Source organism: Orussus abietinus, unplaced genomic scaffold (assembly GCF_000612105.2).
Source record: "Orussus abietinus isolate OABI.00-Male unplaced genomic scaffold, Oabi_2.0 scaffold40, whole genome shotgun sequence".
Lineage (NCBI taxonomy): Eukaryota > Metazoa > Arthropoda > Insecta > Hymenoptera > Orussidae > Orussus > Orussus abietinus.
The window spans coordinates 623221-648004 of record NW_019394244.1 but is presented as its reverse complement, the minus strand read 5'-3'; the positions used below and the strand labels follow the sequence as shown (position 1 = coordinate 648004).

General features: G+C 48.5%; 1 protein-coding gene across 3 annotated transcripts in view; it reads left to right on the top strand.

Moving 5' to 3' along the window:
- LOC105704408 overlaps positions 1–24784 on the top strand; it is a 140848-nt gene that overhangs the window by 112818 nt on the left and 3246 nt on the right. For 2 of the 3 annotated variants that reach the window (XM_012433613.2, XM_012433611.2), the window contains 9 exons: positions 4645–4790; positions 6347–6448; positions 13817–13978; positions 15558–15614; positions 16269–16335; positions 17327–17498; positions 17946–18174; positions 23172–23270; positions 24414–24752. In XM_012433613.2, coding sequence (XP_012289036.1) covers positions 4645–4790; positions 6347–6448; positions 13817–13978; positions 15558–15614; positions 16269–16335; positions 17327–17498; positions 17946–18174; positions 23172–23270; positions 24414–24752 — 1373 coding nt within the window. The remainder of the gene's footprint in view (positions 1–4644; positions 4791–6346; positions 6449–13816; positions 13979–15557; positions 15615–16268; positions 16336–17326; positions 17499–17945; positions 18175–23171; positions 23271–24413; positions 24753–24784) is intronic. The other variant, XM_012433612.2, reaches the window with a different exon arrangement.

The following is a 24784-nucleotide window of genomic DNA, read 5'->3' as shown; positions in this document are numbered from 1 at the left end:
ATTCGAGGGGTCCTCCTTACCCGAAAACGAAGAAACGTAATCCTTGAACAAAGGAGTAATCATCCGGCGTGATTAAGTCGCGTAACAATTCCAAACGTCGGATGGAATTTCTGAGATTCGTCCAATTGAAATGTCTCTTTTGTTTTTTAACGACCTTTGCTTCATTTTTATTTTTATATATCAGTCCTGGATTTTTAAGATTCGAGGGAGAGAATGAAAAAACGGCCGCGAAAGTGGAGTCGCGAGCCACGCGGAATTGCTCGATTTTTCGCACTCTTTTTAATTTTTATTATTATTCTCTCCCCTTTTAACTTCATCTCTAGTTTTATTTACCACTCCTGGATTTTTAAGATTCGCGGGAGAGAATGAAAAAATGGCCGCGAAAGTGGAGTCGCGAGCCACGCGGAATTGCTCGATTTTTCGCACTCTTTTTAATTTTTATTATTATTCTCTCCCGTTTTAACTTCATCTCTATTTTTATTCACCACTTCTGGATTTTTAAGATTCGCGGGAGAGAATGAAAAAATGGCCCCTCTTGTGTCCCGCGAAAGTGGAGGCGCGAGCCACGCGGAATTGCCCTATTTTTCCCACCCTTGCCTATTTTTATTCACCACTCCTGGATTTTTAAGATTCGCAGGAGAGAATGAAAAAATGGCTGCTCTTGTGTCCCGCGAAAGTGGAGGCGCGAGCCACGCGGAATTGCCCGATTTTTCCCACCCCGGGTTTAACCCCTTCCCTCGAAACGTGCAGGACCAGCCGAGGGCGAGGATGCACCCCAGGATAATGCCTCTCGAGTCGGAGTTGCATTCGTCTCAGTCGGAGTTCCCTGTTCCTCCATTTTCCGCCCGTTTCTTCCGGAAACTTCTCCTGGAGGGAAGAAGAAAAGAGGGAGGAAGAAAAAAAAAGAAAAGAAACTAACGCGAGACGAGGCGGCGATTATTCCAAGCCCTTCGAGGGAGGATGCTGGACCCGATCCTGGATCCCAGGGTGGAGGTTAGGGATCTTCGGAGAGAGGGATAGAGGGACAGGAGGGAAGGGGGGGGGAGGTAATAGGGATGGCCGGATTTTTATTGTGACTCGCCGCTGAGCAAGCGGAAATCGCTCCGGGTTTGACGCATGTGCTCTGTCGGGGAATTCCTTCCTTCCCTCTTTCTTCCCTCCTTTCTTTCTTTCCCTCCTTTCCTCCTTGGCTGATCTCTCCGGTACCTCTCGACTTTCCGCGCGGTACGCGACCGGGTTTATTTTTATTCCGCGCGATTCATTCGATTGAACATGACTTGTGGTTACAGTCGGCAGTATATTTCCCGATATTACGCCCTGTACTCTTTCCCCGTGTACATCGGCCCTCCGGGTGAAATACGCCGGTTCCTCCGCTGGCCCGGAAACGCCGATTCCGCTGCGGCGAAAACGCCCCTTTAGATATCCTTGCCGTTCCGTCGTAATAAAAATCCCCTGGCGTTAATTAAATCGTTAAAAAACATTTTCTATTTTCTCTCCGGGGGTTTAATTAATATAATTAAAATATATAGGACGGGATTGTCGAGGTGCGTAAACCTGGCACCCCCTGGAAATTTTAATTTATGAATATGATTTTCGGAGGGCACATAATTTCCTGATAAGTTTTCACCTTTTTTTCATTATTTAAACACATTTTTTAATGGTGGGGGTGCTAAAGTTGAATTTTTTTTCCAAAAACCGAGGTAGCAGCAAATTTCCGAATGTAGCACGTAATTAGCACAAAATATTAAGACAAAGAAATTTGAATTTTGTAAAGGGGGGGTGCCAGCTTTACGCATCTGGATTATCGCAATACTTTGATAAGAAAAGGTGCATCCCTCGGGTCATTTTTCTCCACCCTCCGATCTGCGCGTTGCGGTTTTTATATTCCCCTTAGTTTAAACAAACGACCGGCGGAAAAATCGACGCGATTCGGCTGGGATATGTGACGGCACTGCAAAAAAAAAAAAATAAAAAAAGAAGAAAGGAAAATAAATAAAAGGAAGCCGGGAGAGAGAAAATGCCGTTGATGGTCGCGGTATTGAATTCCCGATTAACGATTCCGCCTCTCCTATCTTTCTCTCTCTCTCTTTTTTTTCCTTTTCTCTTTTCCGCGAGATTTTCATCCCGCTCTCCTTTTGTTTTATCATATCCCCGACGAATCACTGACCCAGATTCCGGAAACTCGAAGCCCGTTCCCCATCGAGAGGGGAGTTATTAATTATGGGAAATCGGGAGGCGCAGATCATTCCCCCGAGATTTTCCGGGTTTCCTCGGGAAATCTGAATGTTTCCCTGGCTCTTGGCGGGGGGTCTTGATTAAAGTTCCCACGGGTAAGTCTATTTTCAAGGGGCTTGGGGCCGGGAGGACGCGACGCCATATTGTAATCGGAGGAGGCGTCGTTTCAAGGAAATATGCGATTATAACCTCGCGAGCTAGTTAGTGCATTCACTTCGCCGTTGCCCTAACGAGACGCCCCGACCTCCCTCCCTCTCCTCTGGTTATTAATTATTGCTTTACGGACTTTAATTAACACGCGAAAGTGCGACGACGCCCGGAGTCGGCCCTAACCCGGGAATGCGTCGCGTGTCGACGACTCCTATAAACCCTGAATTTGCATTATACGACCCCTTTTGCAGAAAAGTTAGTCGCCTCGGTGGTACGACTCGCGGCCATTTTATTACCGATAATTAATTCCAGATATATCGTACGGGGTATATAATTACCTCGTATACTATTTCCTCCTGCCCAATGGCGCGATTACTCAATTTCTACCGTGAGGAAATTTCCTATCTCGTTGTTTAAGGATGCAGATTTTTTTTTTTCCGGGAATTTTCTCGACCGATGCCGGGAATTTCGACGGCCTGTGCGCAGGAGTCGGATATTCGTCCGTCGCGCAGGACGACGCGTGGGGTTCTACATCGATCTCGTGGCTTAAGGGTGCAGATTTTCCTTTCCGGGAATTTTCTCGACCGATGCCGGGAATTTCGACGGCCTGTGCGCAGGAGTCGGATATTCGTCCGTCGCGCAGGACGACGCGTGGGGTTCTACATCGATCTGGGTATCTTTTGACGAGGTTTTTTCTCTTTTTTTCTTTTCTCTTGCTTTCCTTTATCATCGGGGATTATTGCGGAGTGGATAACGAATCGGGTTTTCAGGGGAGACAAAACCCGAGGTTTTGCCGAAAAGCTCGACGACCCGAGAGGGCTTTTCCCGACGAATCGAGGTTATGGAGCGGACTAATTAGGCGCCGATATTGTCGTCGCTAATAAACGCATGCGTCGGCTCTAAATACGATATAGTGACGAGAGGGGGAAAAGGATAACTAACAGGGACCCCGCGTACCGTGTTATCCATTAATGGATAGCGGTGTTGCGGCTAACCCGGATTCATTCGATTATTTGCGAGATCGGTATTATCATCCCCCTCCACCCCCGAAGAACAGTCGGGATTAAGGGGACTATCCGTGATAATGGAGCCCTGCCTCTCCGGGCGTCGAATAACTCCGGATTTTGAGGTTATGGACAGGTGAGCGGAAATCCAGGGTGGCTAACAGGGGGAGCAAAATTATTACCCCCCCTACCCGGGGATGGTTTCTGCATTTTTTTTTCATTCTTCCTTTTTTTTTTTCTTCTTCTTCGGGGAAGAAAACCATCATGGCTCTTTTTCGAGGCGATTTGCTGCAATTTTGAGGTTATGGACAGGTGAACGGAAATCCAGGGTGGCTAACAGGTGGGGGGAAATTATTACCCCCCTACCCGGGGATGGTTTCTTCCTTTTTTTTTTTCTTCTTCTTCGGGGAAGAAAACCATCATGGCTCTTTTTCGAGGCGATTTGCTGCAATTTTGAGGTTATGGACAGGTGAACGGAAATCCAGGGTGGCTAACAGGTGGGGGGAAATTATTACCCCCCTACCCGGGGATGGTTTCCGCATTTCTTTTTTCATTCTTCCTTTTCTCTTTATTATTCCTTTTTTTTTTTCTTCTTCGGGGAAGAAAACCATCATGGCTCTCTTTCGAGGCGATTTGCTGCAATTTCCCGGGGGAGGGTGGAGGGTCGCAAATGACTCTTTTCGCGGGGAGGCGCCTGGTAAAATTACCCGGGTAACGACGACGGATGGGAAGTCCCGGAAATCGTGAAAAAAAGGAGTATCGATCCTTCCATTTCCGCGTCCTGGAGGTGTGTGCCGTGTTCTCGTTGAATTGTGGATTCTCTCTTGCCATTCGACGGCTCTAAGGAAAATTGGACGGCGGGTCAGGAAAAGGAGAGCCGCCTGCGTTTATCCAGGGCGAGGGGGGGGGGGGGAAACTCCGGATCCTGGGAGGGGGAATGTCCCGATAATAATCCCGTGGTCCTTTAAAGTCGTCCTTCCATAAGCCAGAGGCCGTGCAGCGTGAAAGTCCTGCAGATCGGACGCGTCCAAAAAATGCTCGATCGCCTTAAGATAATTCCTTTGTGTCGATATAATTTTTCTTCTCGAGGGGATAATTGTTTCTCGCAATTATATATGACTCGGGCGATATTCTTGCGCGTATTCGTTCCGGTAAAGTCATTGTTTTTATTTTTTATATATTTTTTTTTTATTTTTTTTTCTCCGCGCAAATGTCTGTCGTCCGGTCCGTGAATTTCGTCCTCCTGTGCTTCCAGAACAAGGACAGAACACCAGCAAGAAGAAGACGACCTTCTCGAGGCTGCTGAGGGGTCTGAAGACCCACAGGAAGGAGAAGCAGGGCCAGTCGCAAGGATCCCCCAGGCACGCGAGGACGACGAGGATGGGCGCCGTCCCCCAGAGGGTGAGTCCTTCCTCGGAGTTTCCCTCCTCTCACCTCCCGGACCCTCTAAATCCTCCTCGTCCTTTAGTACATCCTGGATTTAGACACATTCTCGCGTCCCCTGAGAAGTAAAAGTCAATCGACAATTTCGATTTTAATTCATTAATTACACATTATGCTCCTCGAGGATCTACAACCCCTCCACGTGGTTGCCCATCGTATATGGAATTATTGTATATGACGTGTTACCCTTGCAACTTTTTCGCCCCTTTTCTCTTTTTTTTTTCTCTCCTGTCTCGAGATGGCAATTTCTCCAGCAATCGATCAGGCTAATTGGAGGTAATCACGATTATTCCAGGATCGGTTCATTAACCTATATATAATTTATTAGGATAAATTGTTAATTCGAGGGCGCTAAACTCACTGTGCACACTCGAGATAATTCGAGCGGCTTTGTACTTTATGCCACTATAATTTCTCACCCTCGAGTATAATTAACTGTATAAATAAATAATATAAACCGCCCCGTAGATCCATTCCGCGTGTGCAATTATCCGCGACCCGAGTAAATAATTCCAGTCCCACGTTGTCCGTCAAAGTGGCTGGATTTCTTTTTTTTCCCTCGCCCTTACGTGCGTGCAACCAATACCGCGGAATCTTAAGAAAGAAAAAAAAACCCGTGACTTTTTAAAAAAATTTTTTTTTTTTTCAATTTTTTTCCCCTTCATTAATTTCGATTAATATTCCGAAGTGAAGGGTGGAGAGCGGGGAGAGAAATTAATCTAATTTAAATGGAGGCGAGGTCAGGAGGGATACTCTTAATCGCGGAACTTGGCGGCGTTTTCTCGACCTGTGGGAAAATTCCGGCGCGGTTTCCCCGCGCGCGGAACGGGCTAAACGAGTCCTCGGGTATCTCGGCCGCATCTCGAGGGCCGCGAGAAGGCGAACGTTTATAGAAGGCGGGATAGGAAGGGCCGCGTGGTCCGTACCGCGCGGAAAGGCCGCGTGCTCGCCGATGCGTAGGTTCCGATACGTAATACCGGGAGCGAGATGGCCGATTACACGGTATCGCCGGTACACCGCCGGAAAAATCTGCATATAACGAACCGATTGTCCGGGGAGGACCTCGAGGACAAGGAGGAGAGGACGCGCGGAAATCCCACGGGTAAATCGCCGCGTTATTCCCGCCGACAGGGCCGGACGGCGATTCGTAATTAACGGGCATTCATGGAAATCAATGGCGTGTCCTCGTATCGGCGTTATCAGTCGGCAAATGCGGCTTTTCCGGGGGATAACGACCGCGGTCTTTTCGACGGCTGATTAGGCCCGCCGCGGAACGGCCGCAGCGGTTCCGGATGTGAACCCTGACGGGGCTAATCAGGACCAGGGGGATCCGATCGATGCATTCGGGATTTCTTTAGAGAGGGCCCTCTCTTATCAGACGCGTCGCGGTTATCAGGCCGCGCTTTCAACCGCGCCTGGACGCGTCTCGGTTATCAGGCCGCGTTATCACCTGATAGGACGCCCGAGGATGCTTCTCCAGGCGGCAATGAACAGAGATACGTTTTTGTTCCTAGGACACGTCCTTCGTTGAGTCCCCGACGTTGGGTGGCGGCCAACGGGGCGCGAACTGGCAAAAAAGGCTCGTACCACTTCATAAAATGTCCCACCTCGTTCAGGTATGTTGATTGACAAGAAGAGAAATGAAGAAAAAAGAAAGTAGTGCCCGATACCCTCGCGACGGTAGACCCTCCCCCACGTGTTCACCTAGAGGTCGGGACGACGTCGATGTCCTCCTACGAGACACCTGGATGAATTTTAAAGAGCCATTTTTTTTTTTAACTAGAAAAATCCGCAAAAATTATAGTTAACTCGGGAAATTTTTATTAAATATTAACGCGGGTTTTCGTAATAAATTGACGGTGAAATCGGAAGTCGTGGGCTGGGAAACGCGGTTTTCGGAGGAGAAAAGTCTGTTCGATCTCGCGCTGCCATGGGCGGTGAGTAAAGGCTACTTTGCATAGCAAGGACGGCGTGTACCGGCGAAGTGAAGCTGCCTCTAAAAACTTACGGCGCAGTTAAGCAGATCTACGGTAGTCCGGGGTTAACTGCTACTATATCTCACCATCGCGCCCGGCGTTAACGGCCGTCCCTGCCCGCCGGAAACGGGAGAGAGCGGCCGTCCTAACCTCCAAATTCGGGAGAGACGGAGACGCGGCCGTCTTAACCTCGGAATTCGTGGGCGTCCGTACGAGCGTCTTAACCCTCGAAATTCGTAAATCAAAGGTGTTCGCCTCCTCCTTTTCTAACCTCGAGACTCCCGAATGCGAAGGTACACTGGGAGACATCGATGCCCTCCCAACCTGCACAGGCGATGTCGCATCTGCAAGAGAGGCATTCACGTCCGCCATTGTACGAGGAGGCTTAACCTCGGAATTTCTGAATGCAAATTTCTATAAACCCAACCAGTTCCAAGCTGAAAAGTTCCCGAAGAGAAATTTTTACACGCTTGGCAGAGATCTAGCCTAAAAACTGCCGACATCGGAGGCTTCATACGCGTGGTACCTGGAAATTCCTGTATGTAGATTTTTTTCTTTTCTTTTCTTTTTTTCTTTTTTTCTCACATATCCAAGCAGTTGCAACCTGGAAATCCCCGAATGCAAATTTTTATTCCTAGGCAGATCTACCCTGAGAAATTTCCTAATCGGACGTTTATACGAGTGGAGTCGTCCTAACCTCGAAATTCCCGGACGCGGACGTCTGAGAACCCCCAGGAGGAACGGGAAGGGAAAAAGGAAAGGCTGACTCTCGCGAAACGACTAGGGGCCTCCGTAAATCTCGGCGCTAAAGAGAACGAAAGGCCGATCTCCATTCTGTACAGAGCCGCGTCCCGGTGGGATCCCACAAATTATCGATGCACCTTCTCCCTGCTTTCTCCTTTCTCCTATCTCTCTCTCGAATTTATCGCGGCCCCCGCTCCGGATCCTTCCTGAACTTATCCCAATCCCCCAGGGGGCCGCCCAGGTGGAAATCCGAAATTTCCGAACGTAGCACATAATTACCTCACGAAGAGCACAAAATTCAAATTTCTTTGTCCTATCATTTTCTGCTCTTTATGTGCTAGATTCGGAAATTTTGTGCTAGCTCGGTTTTTGGAAAAAAAATTCAATTTTTCTCGGGGGGTGCTGGGTAGTAATAAAGGTAGCACCTCCACCATTAAGAAATGTTAGCACAAAATTTCCGAACGTAGCACATAATTACCTCACGAAGAGCACAAAATTCAAATTTCTTTGTCTGAACATCTTCTGCTCTTTATGTGCTAGATTCGGAAATTTTGTGCCAGCTCGGTTTTTGGAAAGAAAATTCAATTTTTCTCTGGGGGTGCTGGGTACTAATAAAGGTAGCACCCCCACATAATTAGCACATAAAGAGCACAAAACGTTAAGACAAAGAAGTGCCATCTTTACGCACCTGGAGATCCCCCCGAAGGACCTCGAGGAAGATCCTCAAGGATTCTAAATTAACTATCAATTAATAAAATTAATCCCCGCCCTCTTGCACCCTTCGGGCACCTATATTTCAAATCCATTTTTTTTTCCCACCCTTTTAACCACTCGGGAATTCCCGTCGGTCGGGGGTGCGGTTTTTCTCGGTCACGCGGATGCGAGTTTCCGCTCGCGGGTCGCGGCCGTTCCGCGACACGGCTGCGGGGAGTTTATGGCGGTAATACAATCTTGCGTTATCGGGGGCCAATAAAGCCCGGGGAATGCGCGATCGCGGCGATCTTATCCGGCGTCGTTGGCGTCGTCGTCGTCGGCCTTGCCCTGACCGGTCCGGGGCATAACCGGGAATGCCCCCCAGGGCAATGCATTTCAATGCAACTCTCTGCTCGGTGCGCTTTGCGTCGCCCTAAGTGATTCCGGATTGGCCCGCTAATGACTGTTTCATATTCATCGCGTCGCCGAGCCCCAAGAAGTCCCCTCCACCCCCGCCCTCCACCGGGGACTACCCCATAAAGTGCATCAAAGTGCAGGGGGATTTTTTCCCTCCCCCCCGTGGGTAATGCACACCCCCAAATTGATTATTTAATTCTCTTTTGGATTTCTCTTCTCGTAGGGGATGAAAGAACCACCCCCATTTCTTCGGCACGTCCTGCCCGATTTTCAGGAACGTGCAAATCGGGGATCTTGGGGAATCGGAAGGGGTGATCGCGATCAGGAGAGTCCCTTGGATTACCCCTCCCGTGGGGGTGGGAGTCCTAGGGGGTGACAAGGGGGCGAAGGTGCGATCGATGTCGGGTATTTCAAGGGAGACCTTTTCTCTCCTCCCCTCGAGGTCTTCCTGGGACACCTGTAATTCCTCTCCCTCCTTCTTCTTCACCCCCGAGGTACAGGGGTGGAGGTGAGGGTCTTCTCCGAGGGTATGGGGGAGGCGGGTCGACGGGGTCCTGGTTTTGGCCCTCGCTGTACATCCCGGTCGACGTCTCGTCGTCCGGTTGTTCCTCGGGGGGAAACTCGACGATTTCCTTAACGACCGAACCCCGGAAGAAACCCTGAGGGAGGGAGAGATAAAAGTGGGCAGCGACTCTGGGAGGAACTACCCCGGAATTAGAATATTTATGGCTCTTTAATGACCAGGGGGTGGTTAAACCTCGCAGATGCTCCGGGACTTTTCTACGAGATCGAAGGGACCTAACTGCGAAACCATCGCCTGGACTGACCAACTTTTTCGTCCACCACCCTTAGAATCGTTCCGAACTCCCCGCGAGACCCTAACCCCTGATATATACCTCGAGGGTGCCATTTTCGCTCCTCCGTTAAAATTATTCCCTGTGTCGGAATAATTTTTTCCACCCCCTCGGAGTCGATTGGAACTTCCTAGGGGAGGTTATCCGTGATTACGAAATGGTTAGAAATTAAATATCGGGGGTAGGTACGAGGGTTACTTTTTTTTTCTTTTTTTTTTTTCTTGAAAAAGGAAAGCCATCTTCACGCTCGAGGAGGGCCCTTCCGGCATTCGGCATAACGCTCCCAATTAAGGCATCGAGTATCCATCCAAAGTGGCTCTCTTATTCCCTGGCGGAGGGGCTGGGGGGGAAAAAGATAAAGAAAAAGAAATTCGACGCCGTTCGTTAGTTCCGCAGCTTCGGGCTCGACCGGGCACAATGGCCCCGATGCCCAAGATGTCGGGGCCGGGCTTAATTAAACGGAATATCAGCGAGCCTCGGGGCCGCCTTTTGCAGACCTCGACTTTCCTCCGTAACGCGTTTCCGGATCTCCTTGGCGTGCCTCAAAGCCCAGGAAGAAGGCTCTTTGCAGCCAGGACGACTCCTTCCTGTCGGGGGACTTAGTTTTTGCAGGGCTAAATTTTTTCCCTCGGGAAATTCCCGTATTTAGAAACGAAATTCCAGGATCACGGGGGATGATGGCTGCCGTTCGATTCCTGGATCGAGAGCACCTTGGCGAGGCTCTTTGCGGCCAGGACGACTCCTTCCTGTCGGGGGACTTAGTTTTTGCAGGGCTACATTTTTTCCCTCGGGAAATTCCCGTATTTAGAAACGAAATTCCAGGATCGCGGCGCATGTTGGCTGCCGTTCGATTCCTGGATCGAGAGCACCTTGGCGAGGATCTTCGCGGCCAGGACGACTCCTTACTGTCGGGGGACTTAGTTTCTGCACAGCTAAATTTTTTCCCTCGGGAAATTCCCGTATTTAGAAACGAAATTCCAGGATCGCGGCGGATGATGGCTGCCGTTCGATTACTGGATCAAGAGCGCCTTGGCGGTGCCTTGTGGAAATTATTCAAGACTGCTCGATGCCTGTATAATGAGTAAAGGAAATTCCCCCTAGGTCCTGCGAATCTAAGGGTCGACCTCGACAGACTTGTCTAGGGCCATCTCGTCCCTCGATAACGAGGTTAGCCCTGAAAGGGAGCCGCCATTTTGGGGCGAACTCTTATCCGATTACCTCGCCCCTTATCAGACCCTCCTATGAAATTACCCCAAAAAGAATATTTTTAATCGACGTCTCGAGGCGTTTCGCCTCGTTTAGCGAATGGGGGAAGACCCCTGTACTCGTTTTCATAATTGCGCGAGAATTGCGCGGATAACCCCCGGCTTCGTTGCATTTATCGGGGGTGACCATTCTTAACAGCTGCGCCGCTCTAAATCATGTCGTGGATTTTCTGCCGAGGCGTCCTGAAAATATCCCCGGGAAGTACTCTGGGAAATAACTACCATTTCGAAATGGAAGGCGTTAATTACCAGGGCGTGTGCAATTTCAGGAGAGTCGGGTCCGAGTTCGGATCTACCCTTTGGTCGAATGTGAAAATCCTGTCGTCTACTGCTCTGAGAAAAAATACCAATTGTCATAAACAAATATATGTATATATATTGTAGCCCGAATCATACATAATTACGAGGAACAATTATTTCCTCGATTTACACGAATTTTCTTTGCCCTTCGGATATCGTTGCACCGATGCACATTTCTTTGAGACGATCGATTTTCTTTCCTTTTTTTTTTCTCTGAGTTTTTGCGATCGTATTATCGTGGAATATTAATCAGAAATTGCGGAAGTCGATGCGAATTTCTTATTTCGAAAGTCGATTGAATTTCGAATTTTTAAAATCGATGCGAATTTCAAATTTTAAAAATCGATCGAATTTTATATTCCGAAATTCGATCGAATTTCGAAAGTCGATGCGAATTTCGAATTTTGAAAATCGATCGAATTTTGTACTTCGAATGTCGATCGAATTTCAAAAGTCGATCAAATTTCGAATTTCGAAAATCGACGTCGATGCACCCCCTGCACCCGGAAATGCAGTCCGGAGGAAACGCACCGCGGATCGTCCCTCCGTCGTTAGGCCGCGTTCCGCACGCATCCGGGCACGTTTTAACGCGGTACGCCTCCGCAAATAAAACGCGGCGGACAGCACGTAGGCACTTTGCCCGTTGCACCGTCTCTTCCGTTGCATTCCCGGTGCATTCCCGGTCGTCTCGGTCTGCGCAGTTCGAGAGGCCCGCTCCCGTGACCGGAATATCGGCCGGAAGGCACTCGCGGGACGTCCGCGCGAATTTTCCGTCCCGCCGCCGAGAAGCGGAGAAATCCCGCGTCCGACTTTTCCAGCCAGAGAGCGAATCTGCATCCCGGATATATTTCTTTTTTTTTTCTTCCCCTTTTTCTTTAAAAAATCAATTCATTCAAATTAAGTCCGAATTAAACAACACTAGGCTTTACGTTCAAATGAATGATTAATAAGTAAAGAGTCCTTTTTTAAAAATTATCACGGAAATTATTGGAACGCTCGTCCTCTCATCCTCGGAGTCGGAACTAGAAAGAATGCGCATCCTTTTCTTGCCACGACATCCTTTCAAGAATTTTTCCTCTTCCCTATCCGAAGATCCTTCCATCTCTCCACTTTCAATGCAAACTTTCACTCTCATCTTCGCCTTACACTCCCTGCAACGAAGCAAATATATATGGATTGTTTATGAAATTATCTAGTCCGTCAATTTGACGGGTTTCGTAGAGACAGGTATACCACATACAGATTTTAATAATTAGAAGGCTTAGGAAAAAATAATTGTGCGTACAAATTCCTTGGATGAAATGATTAATTCACGATAAAAAAATGGTTGAAAATTACCGCTACGGTTTTTTCGGTACTTCTTTTCGAAGTTTCAATTCCGTCAAACTGACCTAGTGTTAAAATCGTAACGATATCGCTTATCCCGTGATTTCCTGCGATTAAACGCGTATATGACGCGTAAGAAATGTGGGGAAAAAAAATGATCCCAAGTACGCGGTCACGCCAAGGGAAGGCGGGATATATCCTCGGATAAATCGGGACGCTTAATTGCATTTGTCAGGAGCTTATCCTGGGAATCTATCCCGAGTAGATAGAGGGGCTGGGAGGGTAACAATGCTAGGATAAATTGACCGGTAGGCGGCTCAGCCGCGTGGAGTAAGAGAGGCAATAAAGCGATCCTATAAGGAGAAGCCGCCCCAGGTGGCCAGTTAGCTGCTTAACCTTAAAAATATACCTTCCACTTCACCTTCCTCCCCTAACCTCCCTCCCTCTCCCCTAAATCTATCCTCCCACGCGTCCATTTATCTGTCGGCCTCGGTTGGTTTATTGTGTGATTTACGCCGAGGCCGAAGGAGGGTCCGATCTTCTTTTCCGACTCGTCTCCTCGAGTTATCCTGCCGAAAGGTCGTTTTTTTATCGACCCCTTTCCTCCCCAGGACTTTATTCCCAACCCCTCGCCCACTACCCCTGCAATTATTAATTATGAAATTTTTTTTACGCCCCGCGGAGTCAAGGGGAGAGGTTAGGGTGCGATCCTATTGTTTATTTCGTTGTTTTTTCCTGGTCCAGGAGGAAATACGCTTATCCCTCTCTGTTTGCGATTGTTTATTCATCCGGAGGTGCGGGGGTGCGTTTTTTCCCGGCGTTAAGGGGTGTTCATTAGCGAGCATTACAGCCGGTTACAATTAGAAAGCTGGAAATTGTTCACCGGGAGACAGGAGAGACCCGGCTCGCGGTTTCCTTTGTTCCTTTGCGTCTTACCCGGGGGGGGGGGGGAGAAAAAAAATAAATAAATACCCTACTCGCGTTTCCGGGGACGACGTAAATTCCAGGGCCTTGCGGCATTACTCAGGCTTAGCGCGACTTTTGGAAATGCCCCCCCGGTGCAAACAAACGGCCTTAAGCCGTTTAACATTAATGCAACGCCGTTTAATTAAACGAGAGAGAGATGTAATCCTCGGAGGAATCGAAAGTCGAGAGGGGAAGATCCCATCGTCCCTCCTTTGAAAGGACATCGATGCCTCGAGAGGAAAAAAGGAATTCTCGAACTTGGATATTTCTTATCGCACTTGTTCCTCCCCTTCCTCGAGTACCCTTATTCCATGGCAATGAGGAAGAACCAGAAAAAAAAAAAAAAAATGCACCGAACCTCAGGAAGATTTCTTCGGTTCGGTGGGATTTTTTTCCAGGATGGGAATTATTTTTTTTTTTCTATGTTATCCTTCGAATTTCAGGTGGATACACCTGACAGTGTCCTGCAGAGCGGATTGGGCCTGGGACCGGATATGGGGCACACCATCCTCAGGTCCATGGTGGACCCCAGGGACTACGATCGTCTGAGGTATCTCCAGATGAACGGGGGACAGCCCAACAGCTTCGAGGAGACCATCCAAAGGGTGGGTTTTTCTATTTTCTTAATTTTTATTATTATTTTTTAAAGAATAGCTCTGATCGGCGGACCATCCAAAGGGTGGGTTTTTCTATTTTCTTAATTTTTATTATTATTTTTTAAAGAATAGCTCTGATCGGCGGACCATCCAAAGGGTGGGTTTTTCTATTTTCTTAATTTTTATTATTATTTTTTAAAGAATAGCTCTGATCGGCGGACCATCCAAAGGGTGGGTTTTTCTATTTTCTTAATTTTTATTATTATTTTTTAAAGAATAGCTCTGATCGGCGGACCATCCAAAGGGTGGGTTTTTCTATTTTCTTAATTTTTATTATTATTTTTTAAAGAATAGCTCCGATCGGCGGACTCCTTTTCGCCCCTCTTATCAGGAATTTTTATTTGTATAATTATTTTTTAAAGAATAAAATTTTTTTTTATTATTATTTCTTAAAGAACTGGAAAATCCATCCTCCAAATGGTCGGCGGACTCTTTTCCGCCCCTCTTATCAGGAATTGCCGGCATCCCGTCGATAAGGGGCGCAATCAATTCCGAGCTTTCGTTTTGCGTTCTCCTTTGGTTAGCCGTCGTCACGCGAGTCTCGTTATCGTCGCTTCCCATGGCTCTCTCGCGATTCGCCTCCCCACTTGCACTTTCTTTTCCCTCCCGACAGTTATCCCTTTATCGCGCCACATAATGGCCCACTTTTTATGATTACCATAAATTTTCCCTACCCTCTCCCTGTGCGCCCCCTCTCTCTCCTTCTCCTGTCTCCTCCGGGTACTCCTGTCCTCCTCGCTCCCCGGAAACGCTCTTGAGCGATAAGCGACGGTAACAAATTGAATTTACTCCTTTTTTCTTTTTTCTCTTTTTTTTTTTTCTCTTCTTCCATCCCGGCCTGTCCGTCCCAGTTATTAAAAGCCGCTTTCAACGCTAGTCAGCATCCCGGCTTGACGTTTGCTCCCGACAAAGACGGCTTCCTTCGCCTCCTTTTGAAAGGAGATGGATGCAAACGCCGCCTTTCTATGTACCCATGCCGAAGGTCCCGAGACTCGCGAATATTTCCACGAGATTTCCGCGTGGGGATAGGGAAGGAAAATCCTATCACCCAGATTCACCTCTTTGTTCGGTATCAATGAAAAATTCTGATAACTCGATTTCACTGGAATCAATTGATTAACGTTAATGGGGGATTTTTTCTCTTAGCGTTTTCCATACTTCTGTGACGTTTTTTTAATCCGATAGGAAAGGAAAATCCTATCACCCAGATACACCTCTTTGTTCGGTATCAATGAAAAATTCTGATAACTCGATTTCACTGGAATCAATTGATTAACGTTAATGGGGGATTTTTTCTCTTAGCGTTTTCCATACTTCTTTGACGTTTTTTTAATCCGATAGGAAAGGAAAATCCTATCACCCAGATACACCTCTTTGTTCGGTATCAATACAAAATTGTGATAACTCGATTTCTCTGGAATCAGTTGATTAACGTTAATGATGGATTTTTTTTCTTAGCGTTTTCCATACTTCTTTGACGTTTTTTTAATCCGACACTCGGGTAATATGTTTCCTTTTCATTTTCCAGCTGAAGGTCCAGGAGGCTTTGAGGAAGAAGGAGCGATTTCACAAGGAACACGAGGAGGTGAGTCCTGAGGAAGGTCCTGGATACAGGTCCTGTATCACCCTCGCCTATTGTTTAACCTTTATTAATTAATATGTTATTGCCCGCGATCGCGATTAGATATTTCCATCCGATCACTCCTAGGATCCTTTCCCGATCGATCGGAGGCGCCGAAAAGGGCGAGGAGGACGTCTGGGCAGAAAAAGGACATTCTGGGATGAAATTCGAATTTGCATACGGGACGACTAACCTCCAGCTACGCGGTGGTTCCCTTCGGCTCTTATTATGCTAAACAGCCAGATCGGTGATACGGTCGCGAACGAATGCGCGAGATGCATCGTGAATTCCCGATGAATTTCGAGGGCGATCGCCTCCGAGAGATTTCCCCATTTTCATTGGGATGTCCCATAGAATGGGCGAAATAGATTATAGGTCTTTATGGAGCAGGGGAGATTTAAAAAAATTTTTTTAATTTTTTTTAATTAATTTTTCCTGGTTGCACGGTTTGGAAATCTCCCCTTAAGAAAAAAAAAACTTAAAAGAAAAACTGCGATGGTCGATATAAATTAAAAGAAAAAGAAGATTCATTCCTCTAGAGAAATGTCGTCGTTTATCGTTATTAATTATTATAAATTATTCCGATATTAATTATAATAAAACGTTCGATCGTTTCAGATACTCAGAGACATCCGACAGGGTCTGATGCAGCTGGGACGAGATGGCAGAGGTCAGCTTCCAGGAGGTTTGTTAAAAAAATTAAATAGAAATGTTAGAATGTTCATTTCGAGGGTTTAAGGAAATTCCCCAGCCGTGTATCGACCCTAGGGAAATCTGGGAGCCCGTGGAAAACTCTGGGGGTGGCTCGAGATACGAAAAATCTCCATATCGGGGGCGATGCATCTTCCTCGGGGGTTAATTCCCCCGACATCATCGTCCTAGTCATCGGACATTGTCAGAGACCTCGCAAAAGCTCTCGAGCTGAGTCAGTCGACCTAATGATCCGAATCGTAAAAAGCGAAATCCGGGGAGAAAAGGTGACGTCACGGGGATGATGGTTATTTTTAAGTCCATGGCGAATTGACCCTAGATCTTTTGATGCATCGTCTTCGGGGAAGTTGTAGTACCTGGGGGATGATTAACCCCCTTCTTGAGGGCTTGGAGGGATGAAAAAAGAAATAATGTCCCGGCGTCGAAAGCCCTCGACAAGTCCCCAGTCAGGTGAGAACCTCTTCGGGGTGGAGGGTTTATCGCCAATTTGTCTCGGGCTTGCGACGATTTATCGTCGCGATTGCGACTATGTGCCGGTCGGAAGTACACGCAGGACTATGCGAAGCCTGGCTCGTACGCTAATCTCGTTACCGTAAGCACCCGTCTGGAGTCACGTCTCTCCTCGGACCCTCCACCCGGACGAGTCCCTTCGCACTTGGTTCACACTTGAATTAAACATTTTCAATTTTTTACATGCATTTACCTAGAGTGGGGAAATTTTTTACATGCTTCGAAACCCTTGAATTAAACATTTTCAATTTTTTACATGCTTCAAAACCTTTGAATTAAACATTTTCAATTTTTTACATGCATTTACCTAGAGTGAGGAAATTTTTTACATGCTTCGAAACCCTTGAATTAAACATTTTCAATTTTTTACATGCATTTACCTAGAGCGGGGGAATTTTTTTACCGGTTGAAAAGTGTGGTTTTTTAAGTGTGGTTAAATTTCGTTTTTTCCTCAGATGACACCTACATGTACGACGAGGACGCGAGGTGCGGAGGTGCGGGAGGCCTCGGTCCAGGTCCAGGAGGTCAACACTGGTACGACGAGCCCCCTTACGAGTCCGACCCGGAGGACTTCCTGATGGGAGCAAGTGGAGGTCCGGTTCCGACCGCGACCATTCAGAACGGAAGGTACAGGAAAATTTCCGGAAGGTCCTCTCCTCTCCATCTTGGGATCCCGATGTCGTACCCCCGGGAGGAGCTTCCCCAGGAATATCGACCGAGCGAAATGTCCACCCTTTCCCTTCTGGGAGATATTCCCGGAAATTATTCCAACCTCGGCGTATCGATCCTCGAGGATGCACCAAAGTGCAACGCTCCGGGTGGAAAGGAAAACGTCGGGTTTTCATTTAACCCCGAGCCCGGGTCACCCGGGTGTGTATCTGGCTTTGAGGAGGTCGCACCCCGTTCATTAAGCCACCCTGGGTCCATTATGCTCACTTGTTTATGACAAAGGAGTCGTTAAACCTTCCCGACCCGGGGGAAAAGTGAAATATCCACGCTGCACCCTGCACCGGCCAGGAAGGCTCCAGGAGGTCCTCGCGGACGCTTAAAAGTTCCTTGGCTTTCGACTTCCAGGGTGTGCTTCACCTTGAATCTGAGGCCGGAGAACCGAGGAGAGGGTGTGATATCCTTGAGGACTGCCGGGGACATCAGCCTCCCGAGGGACCGCACCAGGAAGGCCGCCATGTCCACCATGAGGGGCCTCATCCTTCCTCAGGGCCACAACAACCCTCCCACCATCATCCCGTTGACGCACTCCAGGGCTTCCAGGGAAAGCGGCGACTACGCCAGCAGCGACGTCCAGGTCGGTGGATCCCGCAGGAATTTCCCGCAATTTTTCCCCCACTGCAACTTCCCAGGTTCGGGCTAGAAGTCACCTCCTGGGTTACCCTAGCGATCAGGGTGGGATCGACGAGTGCACCCCCTTCGTGGAGGCGTCCTCCTGGAGTCCGAAACTCTGAAAGGACCCCCACTCGTTAACCTCCCTCACTCGACCTGGACCTCTAGGATTTTAAACCCCCGGAAGTGCACTCGGATTTTTCGGACTCCTCGGGGGAGGGAAACGCTCCGGGTGGAGTTCAGACATCCGGGGCATCTTAACCCCCGTGAATGCTCCTTTTCATTATGCAGATTCCCTGCGACGTTAACGGGTTATGCAGGCCCTGGCAGGTGCCGTCTAATTTGAGGAGTTGCTCACTTGGTGCAAGGCCTGCAGGCCGATGCAATTGATGTTGCACCGAATTCCCTCGCTTCCTGTCCGGGTACCCAACGTGGCACTGACAAGGCACTTCCGATTATCCGGGATATCTCGATCGGGCGAAACATCCTGCATTTTCTACTCCTCGTTTGAAGTAGGCTGCCCAGACTGCACCGAATCGCATCCTCGGGATGCACATCTAATAATCACCCGGCATGACTCGACGTTGCATCTCGAGGAGTTGCATCGGCCCCGAGAAGTCTGTCGGGATGAAATATAAAAGCTTGGAAATTAACCTAGACCTCAGAAATCTCCGCGCAAGCGTAAAAATTTAAATTAAACCAAAATAAAAAAAAATTGCACGAAAATCACCATTCACTTCTGACACTCCGGGAATTTTTTAATTCCTAATGGAATTAATTTAGGAATACCGACATTCGCTAGGGTATCATTTTTATTTATTTTTCCTTTCGTTTCAATTTTTTTTACACCCGAGATAAATTTATTTCCGCCTCGGTCATCCACGTTGGGACCGGCGCTCTTTCTGGAGAGACGTCGGATGCACTTCGCGATCGATATGGATATTCATTTTTAATTCCTAATAGAATTAATTCAGAAATACCGACATTGGCTAGGGTATCACTTTTATTTGTTTTCCCTTTCGTTTCAATTTTTTTTACACCCGAGTTAAATTTATTTCCGCCTCCATAGTCCACGTTGGGACCGGCGCTCTTTCTGGAGAGACGTCGGATGCACTTCGCGATCGATATGGATATCTATTTTTAATTCCTAATAGAATTAATTTAGGAATACCGACATAGGCTAGGGTATCATTTTTATTTATTTTTCCTTTCGTTTCAATTTTTTTTACACCCGAGATAAATTTATTTCCGCCTCGGTCATTCACGTTGGGACGCCGGATGCACTTCGCGATCGATATGGATATCCAGGTCGATAAGTCGATATCGGGGAACCGATCGGATCGATCGATTACGGCCTAGACTGGAATTCGATTGGCCTATCGGATACTGGATTGCGATTTCAGAGGACTCGCCACCGGGAACACGGCCAAGTGACATTGACCATGAGAATGCACCGGTGCATCCCCTTAACTGCGCGATGCACTTAGGGACCGGCATGCACCTCGCAGGTTCCCTTGTCTCACCTAGTCTCGAGCTGATAATAACCCCTCGATATTCATCCCCCGATCGATCTTTGGAGGCGCGACTCGAGGTGCTCTCGAAATAGTGCACTTTAAAGATAGAAACTGCAGTGGCTCGAGTTGGTCGTTGCGCATGGGCGGATGTGTTCCTTTTTTTTTTTTTTTTCAATCGTCTTATCGAGTGGCAGCAAATCAATCGTTAAATATGGATCGAAAGAGGCGGGGGCGACCGCCGGTATCCGGGGATTAAAGTGAAATGATATCGACATCGAGAGTGCATTGACCGGTCTCCGTGTCGGCGACGCGATGCACCGAGTGCAATTCATATCTTCCACGGACGTTTCATCGACGAGTGCTTTTCACCGTCGCCGTTCTCTCGGATGCGGCCGAAACGCGCCGGCATAGCCGCAACTCGGCCCCCTAGGTGCACCCCGGGGGTTCGATTCGAGCCAAGGATACGCGGAGGGCGATTGGGAAAAGGAAATTCCAAATGCAGTTTTTTAAATTCATTCGGGGGAATCGACGCGATCAGTCATTTTTAAGGGATGAGATCTTGGGTGGAAAAATGCAATTGCACGATTGGGGATGATTTTCAGGGAGGATTTTTGGAATTCCATCGTGGACTTTTCGAGCTGCATCGGGCTGTTCGGAGGTCCTTTACGATGCAATTCCAAATGCAGTTTTTCAAATTAATTCGGGAGAATCGACGCGATCAGTCATTTTTAAGGGATGAGATCTTGGGTGGAAAAATGCAATTGCGCGATCGGGGATGATTTTAAGGGATGATTTTTGGAATTGTTGTATTGCACTTTTCGAGCTGCATCGGGCTGTTCAGAAGTCCTTTACGATGCAATTCCAAATGCAGTTTTTCAAATTCATTCGGGGGAATCGACGCGATCAGTCATTTTTAAGGGATGAGATCTTGGATGGAAAAATGCAATTGCGCGATCGGGGATGATTTTAAGGGAGGATTTTTGGAATTGTTGCATTGCACTTTTCGAGCTGCATCGGGCCGTTCGGAGGTCGTTTACGATGCATCCGCGGTCTTGGCTCGTCTCCCCTCCGGGAACGAATTTAGGGGGTTAATTCCGTCCCCGGGTTCCGGGATAAGCTCAGGTGACATTGACCACGAGGGCATCGCCCGAGTTGAAGGCGATCTTTACGTATCCCGTGGAACTTTGCCAACTTTCCGAGCACTCTGTTATCTACGCTCTCCTGGGTCCTATTTTCGGGAGTCTCGGGTCCCAAAGTGGATCCGGAATTCCCTAGATCGATAGATCGATTCCTCCTTAGCTCCCCAGGAACGATCTTCCTCATATCCAGATCGGGTATCGATTCTCGATTACGATAGCAACCCTCCCGCCTTATCAGGAGCTGTTTACGCGGCGGATCTGACGTTTCGGTCGTGTAGGGACAATCTAGGGAATTTTAGGGAACTCCAGATCGGCTTTTCTTTTTCCACGGGGGGTTTCCCCCTCGGAGGGTGATTTATTTAATTTTGGGGCCGCAGAGTGTGAGCTCGAGACTGTCGACTGTGTCGGTGGACATAGGAGCGACCAACTTCCGGTGGGAGTAGCAGCTTCCCACCCCAATCTAGGGAATTTTAGTCCGGTGGTTCAGGTTCCTTTTAGGGAACTCCAAATCGGCTTTTCTTTTTCTATGGGGGGTTTCCCCCTCGGAGGGTGATTTATTTAATTTTGGGGCCGCAGAGTGTGAGCTCGAGACTGTCCACTGTGTCGGTGGACACGAGTAGGAGCGACCAACTTCCGGTAGGGGTAGCAGCTTCCCACCCCGAACATCCCGGTCGTTTTGAGCACCGCCACCACCACCACCACTATCGCCACCATTCGGCCTCACCCCGAACCAATCAACGCCACCCTGCCACCACCATCACCACCGCCACCAAAACCACCACCAACGCACCATCACCACCACCGCTGCGACCCAAGCCTCGCGCCACTTCCGGATACGTTCGTATTTGACGTAGATACCAATTGCCGGACGCTCTGCCTTATCTGTGCCCTTATCGCGTCTCCTAACCGACTTTTTACCCTAAACACCCAGACCCCGGGAGAAACGCATCATCCCCTAGAAGCGAGAGATTTCCCGGATCTTCTTGGTCATTTGCATCGTTAGCGTATATCCACCCTCGGTTTTCCATGCCACTATCACTCAGCCTGAAATTGATAAGGACCCTATCTTTCATAGTTGCTTATGATAAAAATGGGGTAAGGGGGTGCGAAAATGTCATCCATGGGGTCGATCGATCTAGATGCCCCTTTTGCGTCGCTTTAAGGGTTTCAGGAATTTTCCGGTTTGGCAGTGGGACACTTTTCCACCCCTTTGGTGGGTCTAGGGGGTTTTCCGGGTGTTTGGGGAATTTCTCGCTCCCTGGGGTCCTCTCTCTCGTCTTTCTACTCACATCAGCACTGACAGTATCTACTCACACGCCACAATATTAAGTAACTCACCCCAGCAATGGCTGAGAACTCTTGCTGGTCCCCAGGCTGATATCGCTGACTAACAATGGAACGATAACCCCGCAGCTCGTACCCAGATGGAAGGATTGCTAAATAATTTATTAATTTAACGTTCAAGGGTGTCGGGACCTTCCTCACCTCCCCCAGTTCATTTTTTAACGTTTCATTACGAGTAATGAGGATTGCTGGGGGTTGGGAGAGAAAAAATAAATAAATAAATAAAATGAGAGCAGTCCTCTGTTTATTGTCCCTCGCCGAGTCGGTAATTGGGGAGCTCATTCGGGCTTTTCCGGACGCGTCGAGGGAATTTTCCCAATGGCGGAAATGCCATTGTTATCATTCCTGCGATACGGTTATCGGTTTTGCGCAGGATGGGAATTGAAAAACCGAGGAAAAGTCGTGAAAATCCACCCCCTAGTACCATAACAATCGCCGAATGTATTTCCCTAGGGGGGGTTTAAATTCGTTGGAAAAATCCCCTCCCCATAATTACCCCCCTTTTCTTCAGTTTCCCTCAAGGGAGTAGTCCAGCCACCCCGTGTGCATTTTCCCCACGACTTAATATGGGGAAAAGAGGAGGAAAAAAAATATGAAAAAATTAGATTCTTGTCATTCAGAGAGATTGATAATTATTCTGTCTGGGTACGCGAGGCCCCGCTACCGTACAAAGCTCGTTGCACGTATCTCTGGCGCATTTACACACGGTACGCATAATTTATACACATTGTCTTTTCTTCCCAAGGCTCTTTTGGCATTGTTTAGAGCTGCCTATCGGGCTGATCGAATTTCGTTTTAAGGGAAGACTCGCTCGCGACAAGGGGTGCCGTGATAAGCGGGCGGTCGTTATCAATGACTTGTCGCGAGGGAGGTTTTCCCCGCCGTTCTAACGCTTATCAGATTACCTAACTTAGAGCATCCTGCCTTGTTAACGTCATTAGAACTGTCTCGAGTGTCGATTTTAGAGCCGGAGTAGCGGCGAGGAGGGCTTGTCTCCGTGCCAGAGCAGCGACTACGAGGATCAAGAAGAATTAGAGAGCCAACACTCGGCAGCCGTCCATACAGTACGTCATGACAATCCTTTTGTTTGGACAATCGCTACTCTATTTCTCTGCAAACCCGGCCCTGCATGCGCCCGTGCACGAGGGCCACCCCCGGGGAGCCTCCCCGTGCATGTACCTAGTGCACGGCACGACCCCTCCCGGGTCTCATATCGGTGTAACTCATCCCTCCCCGTTTGCTCTGGGACCAAGGAGTTTCGAGAGCCACCCCTCTGCGAGACTTCCTTGACCCCTCTCTGGAAATCCTCCCCTCCACCCTGGGAAAAAAAAAAATCCTTCAAACCATCCCAATGAAACGTTCCGGTAAAAAGGATAATTACTTCCCTTAAAGACATTGGGTAATTACTCCCTGGATCCTTTTTTCCCCTCGGGGGGGAGAGGGTTGGAAATTTCACGTTTAAGGGTGCTCCCACGATCGGTACCCTGATTTTTTTTTTTTTTTCAGGCTTACAGTGCTACTTTTTGAGGAATCACATGTGCATGTATATGTATATGTGTATTGTGTATCTTATGTATCGCTGGTGGCTATATATTGGTGGGTCCTTATCACTTCTTATCATGGATTACCCTCGTTTGTGCATCGTGGGTGTTTATTGTGTGCACTGGTGTGAGGAATCCTTGATTGCATGAGTCGTCGGTGGGCGATCCTGCTAGATCGTAGACAGCTTTCACGGGCGAGATCTCTCGATCGAGCGAAATCGAAATCGAAATCGAAATGTCACGGACACGCGACCACTGACACGACACGGCTTCGGGGGGAGAGAGAGAGAGAGGGAGACGCGGTGCGAGGTATCGACAAGGAGTGGCTCCATGTTGCGATACTTGGACGTGATAAGACTAATCGATTTACATCCCAGTCCTGGAATCAACAGCCCTAAATTTCCCCCCCAGAACTTCTTCGGACTCGTTTCATCGCATCCCGAACAATGGCGGACATGAATGCCTCCTCTGCAGATACGGCATCGCCTGTGCAGGTCGGGAGGGCATTGATGTCTCCCAGCGTACCTACGTGTAAAGGGTGGCAAAACTCGGCATTAAGGAGTTCTGAAAAAAAAAATCCCCGGCTTCCGCCTCTCTTGCCTCGTCTTCCAGCGAAAAGGACCCCCTGATCCTGGCCGATCCTGACCTGGGGGAATTTATTTCCAGTCCGAGGCGAGCGCCCTTCTGGAAGGAGACGGCAGGGCCGGCATAGCGGGACGGGCCAGGAACCTCAGGCACGACGTCCAGAGGAAGATCTCGAGACTGCGCCAGGATAGGGCCTCCTCCGAGGCCTTTCCTTGCAGTGCCAGCAGCGTCGAGAGTCTTCCCAGTGGAAGCGGGTCCAGCACCCAGGCTCTCGTCAGGGCTGGGAGCAATCACAGCTCGATATCCTGCGAGGATCGCGACGCGGTGAGCCCCACGGCCATTGGTCCGGTCCTCTGCAGAGCCAGAGCCCTGGTGGACTACACGCCGAGTCCTTACGACAAGGACGCCCTGAAATTCAAGGTAGGTCCCTAGAACCCCAGGGAACTTCCCCA